The sequence below is a fragment of the Aplysia californica genome, unplaced genomic scaffold (assembly GCF_000002075.1).
Source record: "Aplysia californica isolate F4 #8 unplaced genomic scaffold, AplCal3.0 scaffold00364, whole genome shotgun sequence".
Taxonomy (NCBI): Eukaryota; Metazoa; Mollusca; class Gastropoda; order Aplysiida; family Aplysiidae; genus Aplysia; species Aplysia californica.
The window spans coordinates 350,059-359,056 of record NW_004797634.1 but is presented as its reverse complement, the minus strand read 5'-3'; the positions used below and the strand labels follow the sequence as shown (position 1 = coordinate 359,056).

Here is an 8,998-nt window from a genome sequence, read left to right as displayed (position 1 = left end):
GTTGTGGAAGCAGCCAAGTACAGATGCAGACAACACTTCCATCCACTTATCAACCTCAGGAGCCCTGACCTCTTGACCCTACAGAATCTGTGTACCTGAGCTCCCTCGGGTGGACAGCTAAAATAACAACACGGTACCCTGAGGGGCAGGTGCGGTGTGCAAAAACGGTGAAGACAGTGCACGTTCAGGTCTGTAGGGTCAAGTAGGCCGACAGGCTCCACTCCAGTCTTAGGCGCTTAAAAATAGCAAACACCAACTGCGGCACAAAGAGCAAGGTCGAGCGACACAAGTCATCTACGGGAGAACAGCAAACGTACTTTGCTAGATCCACTCTGTCAATCTTGAGCAGTGTCTGAACCATCAAGGCCATACTGGAAAACAAAATAAAACAATCAATAATTTCGTAGAATTATCCCACATAATCAACAGATAAGACTAAGTTATCTTTCGGTTAAAGAGTTATTTTTGTACAGTGAAGATTTATTGGTACTTATAGCGAAAGACAGCACAAAAAAAGAGGTACATTACTCTAAGAAAAAGGAGAGTAAATCATAACATTTTCTTTATTATCATCTAAGAACGTTATCTTTGACAAAATGAATCCTGTTTGTGCTTCAAAAGTAAATTGCCAACAGATCTGTTCTCAGGTAAAGATTTTCTCCCTTACGATTCATGGCCATCAAGAGTCAATTTCAGCTGCATTCTGAACTTCAAACTCCCGCCTCAACATAGGGCAGTCCTTCTATATCTTCACTGAAAGATATTGAATCAATATAAATTCTTATTCTCAATAACTTTTCTTCATCAGCATCTGTGCTGCAACGATTAGGCCATTAGGCTCTTAGACTTTGCATGCAGAAAACACCAGAGCAAATCCCACTACAAGAAATTAGCTCTCTTCCAGGTACTTGAATTGGTCTGCTGCCATGTTATACCCTAATCAACAAAGCTTGGCCTTGACAAGGGCTGATGGAGGCGTAAAAGTTCACCCAAAACGCTCTTCATCTACGGCACAGTATTTGACCTTAAGATACTGAAATGATCCAGCACTCAAAAGTCTCAAGAAGTATCTTTGTCCTTACCATTCCAAATTGTCAGACTGGTGAAGAGTTCTCAAAGCAGAATCATAGTTCTGAGAAAAGGTGCAAAAGAATACAATTACAAAAATGAAAAGATTCTCAAACACAAAAATAACAACTATACACATCAGGAACAAAAAGGTTTGCATGGTTTGCCTAAAAGTAAACATCATTTTTCAGAGGGAAAATCAAACAAGGAAATATTTGGACTTTTTGTTTGTGTCAATCGGCTTCACATCAGCCATAAACTGACATACAATGATTATTTTCGGAGTAAAGGAATCCAGTCTTTTCCCCCCTGAAAACAATGAGTCATCAATCACAGGCAGTCCCTTCATATTTTTTCAACCTAAACACCCCCCCCCCCCACCCCCCTTTTTTCATACAACACAACAGATAATTTCTTCAAGTTCTAGATATAGAACAAAGCTCACCAGTTCGTGGTAATACACCGACGCAGCCATCAATAGGAATGTGTTGTTGGTGAGATCAACATTCCCACTCATCTGAGAGTCAAGCTCCTTCACAATGGCATCCCTGAGCAAAAGACAAACAGTCCCGGGATATTCAACGTAACGAAGTCAGGGGATATTCAACAATGTCACCGGTTGGGAAATTGAATTAATACAAGCTGGGCCCCCTTTCGATGAAAGGAACGATCGGTGCTTTAATATTAACTAAAAGTCATTGGCCTACTATATTTACACTCTACTGGAATGGGGCAATAAATCTTGAGAGATTCAAAAAATTATAAGGTCTAGATCTATACTCTCAAAACAATAATAATAATAATAATAATAAATTACACTTTTATTTGTCCCAGAAGGGCACTTTTTTTTACAATGGCAAACATACATACATAAATACATAATTATAAATACGTACATACATAAATACATACATGCGTAAATACATACATAAATACACACAATTACACAAAATACAGAACAGTTTACAAACAATGCCACTGTCGGTCGCCACTGTGCAGCGCCTCGCAAAATATCACTTCCGGATTTTCTGAAATTACAAAGACAGAAGCGTCGGCCTACAAATGCGATCGGCGAAATAAAGAAATTTAGCTTTTTGCAGCAAAACTGTCTCTAAATTGAAAAAACGAAGGGCACCATGCTCTGGAGAATATTTTAAAGAATCTTTTGGCGAAAACCGCATGTCGATCGATGCAGCCATTAAAAAGCCTTTTGTATAGCAAAATTCAGCCACTGCAAACAGATAATAGAAAAGGGAGTAGCTTATAAGTCTACCTTCGGGACTCATTTGCCAGGTATTCAGCAAAAGTTCGCACAGCCTGTAGTTCTGGAGGACTGGAAGATCGGACCTCATCAAGAACAACTCCATACTTCCTCTGAGCTATGTATGCTCTGTACATCAACACATCTCGGTCGGTCTTCAGCTCAGCACCAACCTAAAAAAAAGAAGAAGAAAAAAAGAAGAAAATAATAACAACCAACATTATATTTCAAAACTATTCAGTGGAAAGAAAATTGTGTTGCTTTCTTTATGAAGAGAGTGGGGTACAAAGAAAAATGAAAACATCAATTGAAAACAGCTTTTTAAGCAGAGTAAGAAACAGGCGGTCAACAGATAGTTACGACAGAGGAAGGAATAGGCGGTCAACAGATAGTTACGACAGAGGAAGGAATAGGCGGTCAACAGATAGTTACGACAGAGGAAGGGATAGGCGGTCAACAGATAGTTACGACAGAGGAAGGGATAGGCGGTCAACAGATAGTTACGACAGAGGAAGGGATAGGCGGTCAACAGATAGTTACGACAGAGGAAGGAATAGGCGGTCAACAGATAGTTACGACAGAGGAAGGGACTGAAAAAGACACAAGTGATAAGTCTACAGAGACCAACTTCTCAGGACAGGAAATTGAGGAAGGGGACAAGTTAGAGAGTTGCAATATCCCGGGTAGATGATCTAAAAATTACTCTACTATGACTAAAACTACAGCATGAATTTAATGAGCAGAAGAAGAACTACTACCCATTGTCCACCTACTGACCATTGGCCCACTTTATTCCAATTGCATGAATGGTTACCTCATGATTTCGAGCATCCATAGTTTTCTTTTTTTTTTAGGTAAAGTGTTTTACCATGCTCACATCTGTATAGGGTCATATGGTCACATAAAATAATTGAGCGCACGGGACACAGCATTTTTTGGTCCAGTAGGAATTAATTCGGAATTTTACGCAACAATTTTGCACAACTTGCATACAAGACCTCTGAAATTTTTTTTGCCCTTATCCAAGAAAACTAGGTTTTAGATTTTACCTACCATAAGATCAGCTGAAAGACAGCAGTAAGGAGCCAAGGAACAGCAGTGAAAAGGCAGCAAAAAGAGTCATGAGCCCAGAGGAGGGGGGAAAGGGGGTGAGGGGGCAGAAAGTGGAGATAAAATCAGACTACAAAGCAAGAAAGGATGTGAAAGAAGAACATCTTTTTGAGAAGAATATTATTCCGCTCCTGTCAGGTATTGCACCCAGGACCTATTGAAAGAGAGGCACCTTACCTCTATGCTACGAGAGCCTCCCCCAATATTGATGAAGTATCATTCCTCAAAATCGTACAACATAGAGGGAATTTCAATAATGAATAAAAGAGAGTGTTAGTAACTTGCGAGAGGCACTCAGCAGAGCCAAGGCTCAAAACAATAACACCCCCCCCCCCTCCAACACTCCTTTTCCACTCTCAATTCAACCAGAGACTAAATTCTATCATCATTAGCAAATGACACAGTTCCCCACTTTAAACCCCCCCCCCCCCCCCCCCGTACTCTGAGAAGTGGTTTGAAGAATGTTTGATTACCTACGTGTGTTAATTGTACATAATTGTCTTGATTATAACAGTTTCAGTACCAGCTGTTTTTTTAAAACTATCACATTTTTAGGTCTTTAACTCTTTCCGGACGTAGATTTTTTGGGTCTAGACGTAATTAACCTGTGGCTCGATTTGGCTATGCAGGTTATGTACAAAATAACTTCATAAAGTAAGCATATATGTCAATCACTCATGATATAATTGAAGGAAACTGAATGAGGAATACATCAAACATTAAAAAGGATTAATTTTTAACATAGTCATGAGTTACAAGTGAGAAAAATACATTTTAAAACTGGAAAAAAATTACACTCACCAAACAAATGAAAGCAAATTAGCAGAACTATCAAATCATATTATAGTAGATACGCCTAAAGCATAATCCAATAAATTCTGAAAGCACTACTTTTTATTTTATAAAATTAAAAAAGAAATCCAATTTTTGTTTGAGTTTGGTATTTCTACTGAGTCTGATTACTTACATCGTTACGTCAATACAAGACTGAAAGAGAATGAATTCCCTCATTTATCGCCAGACGCTTTGCCAAATGAAACTAGATTTTTGTGTTTCCTAAATCCTTTCAAAGTTTTCAATAACAATAAAAAGTACCAATAGGCCTACATGATGGACCATGTCAAAACTAAACAAAACTGAGGCATCTCATCCTCCCTGCCAATATATCGGTGATACGTCCGCAAGGTGTGGCCACGCGCCGATTGGATATTGGCGATACATCGAAAAAGAGTTTAAAAGATTTTAGTGGAAGGGGACCATGGTTAGATTGTACTTTACCGGACCACCAGTCTGAACTACTTTCGCTATGGTGCCCCTGGTGCCTAGTGGTCCGTTATTCTTCCTCTCCGAGCTTCCCTACTCAGTCTTCTAAGTCCTCACCCTTCGACTGCTAACAACCGACTGACGTCTCTTACCGGGTTTTTCAGTCATCACGACTATGCCACCGTGCCCTTTGACCCACGACCCTGACACCTTGAGGCTAATTGCTCAATCTACTCACGTGGTCCACTATTAATTTGCTCGCGACTCTGCTAGGCTGGGCCTACTCCTGGTCCGGCAAAGTACAATGGAGGGTGAGAGATGCGCACAAGAGCTCATTTGCATAATTGCAACCCCCTCGGCCCTGTTCGTGACTTGGCGAGTGCTGCGAAGCAAAGCTCGGCCTGTTCCAACTCTAATTAGATCTACCCCGATTGTCCACTTAGCTCCGTGGTTCGCTCATGTTATTGTTTATGTGTGTGTGTGTGTGTGTTTTTAAATTATTGTTGCCTGGGGCAGGGGGGCTAGGCCCCCTGAAACCCCCCACTGTTGTCATTTCGCTATGTAAACACGATTGTCCGCTCATGTGATTGTTTTGGGTTTGTGTGTTTTCTGTATTGTTGTTTCCAGCTGAACACCACCCCCCCCCCCCCCCCCCCCTCCCCCCCGCTAGTAAGTATGACACACACATGCCATGTGACATGGTGGTCCACCAAGGTTAAATCCCCTACCCACCCTCAACCATCACCTCTCGCTCACCTCGCCTTGCCGGGCTTGCGCTGTGCGCGAAGTCGCCCGCGGAACTAGATCTAGATCTACCTCTTTAGACTTAGTCCGCACGTAGTGTAGAGAACTAGATTCTATGAGTGCGTAGTTAGGCTAGGCATGCGTAGAAATCACGGGCCGAGACGGGTGGTCCGGTAAAGTACAATCCAGCCGGGTCCATGTCCTCAAAAGGTTCTGCGTGTGTGTGGTGTCTCGCAAGTGTATGTGTGACAACATGTGTGTGTGTGTGTATATGTGTCATGATGTGTGGAGTGTGGTAGTGGTAGGTAGGAAGTAGGCTAGGGCCGGGGGAGGGGGGTGGTGATAACAACAGAGGTAGGCTTATGGTCATGATAGTGATAGACCTACAAACCTCAAGCCATCCCTGATCATATTGAATAGGGACGCTTCATTGTAATACGCTCCTAACTTACTGCTAACCGGCACCGCAGACTGCAGATCAAGCAGAGACGAGAGAATACCGAACAAAACAAGCCACACGAAGTCGATGGCACTGTCATTCACGGGAACCCCTTATAAAAGATTAGATCTATATTGATGGGAAAGAAACAGAAAAAACACTAGATTTGTAGATCTACTCACATTCAGTTTGGGAGCATCATTGATACACTGTTGATAATTTCCCGTAAGAAATGCTGCTCGAATGTCGAAGAGCTGATCAACACCTTGATTCGCCATGTTTACTTTTCCTTGGTCTGCTGGCAAGCGCATGCGCAGCCAACGTGGAAAATACAACAATATCCCCTGAGGTAGTCAATGTTGAGAGTTATTTCCCTTCACTAAGAATTTCTATTATGGTCCATTACTTTTAAGTCCAGTTCTGCCATGGTAACTTGTGTTCTTGATGCGCTTTGACTTTTCAAATTGATTCAGACCTCTTTTTGCTTTTTGTTCATTTGTGTTACAGGCTTTCACCACAAGGCAGTCACGTAAAAATGATAGGACACTGAGAATACACTTTTACAAAAACGAGATAATTCATTTTTCGTCTATCTTTTCTACACTAAAAATTAGAACTTTGTGCTTATATAAAGTATAATACTTGCATGTGTTTTGCTCTACATTTTCGTAGTGCATTGTACGCCTAAATGGTACAAGATTAAAAAATGGTCTAAATTCTACTACTCCTCCCTCATTTTTCCCCTAACCTAACCTTTTCCAACATGTCCAACTTTTTTTTTGGTAAACGTTTTACGGCGTTCGCAACTGCATAAGGTCACATGCGTGCGCGGGGACATGAAACATTTTTCGGTTGGTAGGAAATTTTGAATTTTACCCTACTCTTATCAATTCTAGACAATCAGGGGATCTTTAACGCAAGCAACTTGCACACGGCCCCTCCGAGATATTTCGCACTTGTCTGAGAAGGCTAGGTGTAGATCTTTCCTCCCAGAAGATCAGGGATGTGGCTGAAAGACAGGAAAAGAAGGAGCCAAGGAGAAGCAGTAGAAAGGCTGCAGAGAGAGTCAGGAGCCCAGAGGAGGGGGCAAAAGGGGAGGGGACAGAAAGTGGAGACGAAAAAAGAAGACGACAGATAGTACATTGCTAGCTAGAGAGCAGGAAGGGAGGTGAAAGGAGACAATTTTAGAGAAGAAAATTTTTCGGTTGCTACCTGGATTCGAACTCGGGATCTTTGAATGAGAGGCGAACACCTTAACCTCTAGGCCATGAGAACCCCCTGTCCAACTATGAAGGTGATGATATTATGATTGATGACACTAAGTACTTAGCAGTTTTATTCCATGAGTTTAGAGTTTGAGTAAAGAGAAGCACATTGTCACAATAACGGTCTTGTCGTGTCAATGACCGTTACATAGTGTCAGTAAAGAGAGCATTGACACAATAACGGTCTTATATAGTGTCAGTAAAGAGAAGCACATTGACACAATAACGGTCTTGTATAGTGTCAATAAAGAGAAGCACATTGACACAATAACGGTCTTATATAGTGTCAATAAAGAGAAGCACATTGACACAATAACGGTCTTATATAGTGTCAATAAAGAGAAACACATTGACACTATAATAATAGTGCAGGGAAGAAGCCTCTTTGAGTTTTGAGAAAATTCTCAATATGCTGAGAGGATTTACATTCTCCATTAACACAGGTCTCTTTGGTTTGGTTTTAGGGCACTTGCAACACTAATAGGTCATATAAGTGCCAAACATTTGAGTTGAGGTGTAAGTGTTCCAAAAAGTGACATTCAAAAAAAAGAAGGGGAGATAAGGACAATAGAACATTTGATTGGAAAGAATGAGAAAACTACACCAGAGCAACCGCCAACCACCCATAAAAGGGGAACAAGAGTAATCAAAACCCTCCCCACACCCAAACACTGGCTGGGGGTATTTTTGTTTTGTATGAGTTTTACGGCACTTGCAACACAATAAGGTCATATAAGTGCAGAAGATTAGAGGTGATGATAGATGTTTGATAGGAAAGAAGAAGCAAACCACACCAGAGCACCCGCCAACCACCCACGGCTGGGGGTAGGAGTGCTGTAAGGGAAATAAACAACAGTTGGATGTAAACGAATTAAAAAAAAAAAAAAGTATTTAAAAGAGGCAACAACAAAAGCAGTAAAAAAAGATAAACAGATCTTGAAATAAATTAGGACACTAGACACCAGTTTAGTAAGAAGACTTCCAAGTTCAGCTATTTTCAGGAACCAACAGTGCACATGCACTGAAGAAGGAGTATGACGAAGGGGAGAAAGAGAAGAAGAAAAACAGAAAAAAGAAAATGAAAACAAACACTGAGAAAACAACCACCGGTACTACTACAACTACTGAAATAAAACAAGAAAACTATCAGCATCAAAATCCTCCAATATTTTAATACATTTTGGCAAACAGCGACACACCAAACTCAACTTCAATTGTTCTTCAAAACAAAGAACAAATAAAGTTCTGCAAAAGTTTGCATGACGAAGCGCGCAACTTAATATTCACTAATAAATGTCTTGTGGTCACTTAATGAAGCAAACAAATCTCACAGTAAATAGCACCGGACTTTGTGACTTTGACTAATGGTGGGCTAACACTACATCTATATATCATCCATTTTGCATTATGGTTTCAGAAGAGTAATCTACAGTCACTTCGCTCTTTTCCTCATGATCAACTCAGAAGTTTGTGGACGTACGTGTGTCATGGCTGTGAAATCAGGTGCTCGTCAAAATAATAAAATCGAAGAAACCGACATTTTTCCGTCTGTTGGGCAATTTTTCTTTTTTTGGGGGGAGGGGGGGGGCTCAGCACCTTCTATGTCCCTTTAAAAACATTTCCGTGTAGATTTTCTTTTTATTATTATAGTAGAGGGTTTTACGGCGCTCGCAACTGCATAAGGTCATATGAGCGCCAAGGGGTGGGTGTCAACAGAGAAGTCTTTACAGGGAATCAGACTTACTCTGCTCACCTCTCTAGCTTTAACAGCACAAAGTCTGCTTCGACTATCAAGGCACCCGGAAATAGCGGGTCACAAGAGAGTGACAAACATACAAAAGAAGTAGA

General features: G+C 41.0%; 1 protein-coding gene across 1 annotated transcript in view; it reads right to left on the bottom strand.

Moving 5' to 3' along the window:
• Positions 1-6,199, bottom strand: part of LOC101861140 (coatomer subunit epsilon) — a 12,973-nt gene extending 6,774 nt beyond the window's left edge. The window contains exons 1-5 of the mRNA XM_005103231.3: positions 6,068-6,199; positions 2,342-2,502; positions 1,514-1,616; positions 1,083-1,132; positions 318-371 (exon numbers count right to left, since the gene is read on the bottom strand). Coding sequence (XP_005103288.2) covers positions 318-371; positions 1,083-1,132; positions 1,514-1,616; positions 2,342-2,502; positions 6,068-6,196 — 497 coding nt within the window. The 5' untranslated portion in view covers positions 6,197-6,199. The remainder of the gene's footprint in view (positions 1-317; positions 372-1,082; positions 1,133-1,513; positions 1,617-2,341; positions 2,503-6,067) is intronic.
• Between the last annotated feature and the right edge of the window lie 2,799 nt (positions 6,200-8,998).